This window comes from Myotis davidii, unplaced genomic scaffold (genome assembly GCF_000327345.1).
Source record: "Myotis davidii unplaced genomic scaffold, ASM32734v1 scaffold2100, whole genome shotgun sequence".
NCBI lineage: Eukaryota > Metazoa > Chordata > Mammalia > Chiroptera > Vespertilionidae > Myotis > Myotis davidii.
In genome coordinates this window covers 348760-349221 of record NW_006292458.1, presented here as the reverse complement: position 1 = coordinate 349221, position 462 = coordinate 348760, and the positions used below count along the sequence as shown (strand labels likewise).

Sequence of the window (462 nt, the reverse complement as noted above, 5' to 3'; positions counted from 1 at the left end):
ACCCGGGAGGGGGCGCCCCAACCGCCCCCGCCGCCTCCGCCACCCATGCCTCTCCAGCTCGAGGCCCATCTACGCAGCCACGGGCTGGAGCCTGGCGCCCCCAGCCCCCGCCTGCGACCGGAGGAGGGCCTGGAGCCGCCGGGTGCCATGCAGGAATTGCTCGGGGCCCTGGAACCGCTGCCCCCCGGGCCCGGTGACACTGGCGTGGGCCCGCCCAACAGCGAGGGGAAGGATCCCTCGGGGGCCTACCGCAGCCCCAGCCCACAAGGCACCAAGGCCCCCCGCTTCGTGCCACTCACCTCCATCTGCTTCCCCGACTCCTTGCTCCAAGACTCCCCCTCCCGGCCCCCCCGCCTATGATCCCTACGGGCCCTACTGCTCCAGTCGGGCATCTGGAGCAGGGCCCGAGACGCCCGGCCTGGGCCTCGACCACAGCAAGCCGCCCGAGCTGCCCTCCACGGT

General features: G+C 74.0%; 1 protein-coding gene across 1 annotated transcript in view; it reads left to right on the top strand.

Moving 5' to 3' along the window:
- PRR12 (proline rich 12) overlaps window positions 1-462 on the top strand; it is a 44225-nt gene that overhangs the window by 4631 nt on the left and 39132 nt on the right. Inside the window, 2 exon segments of the mRNA XM_015565449.1 lie at window positions 1-335; window positions 337-460. Coding sequence (XP_015420935.1) covers window positions 1-335; window positions 337-460 — 459 coding nt within the window.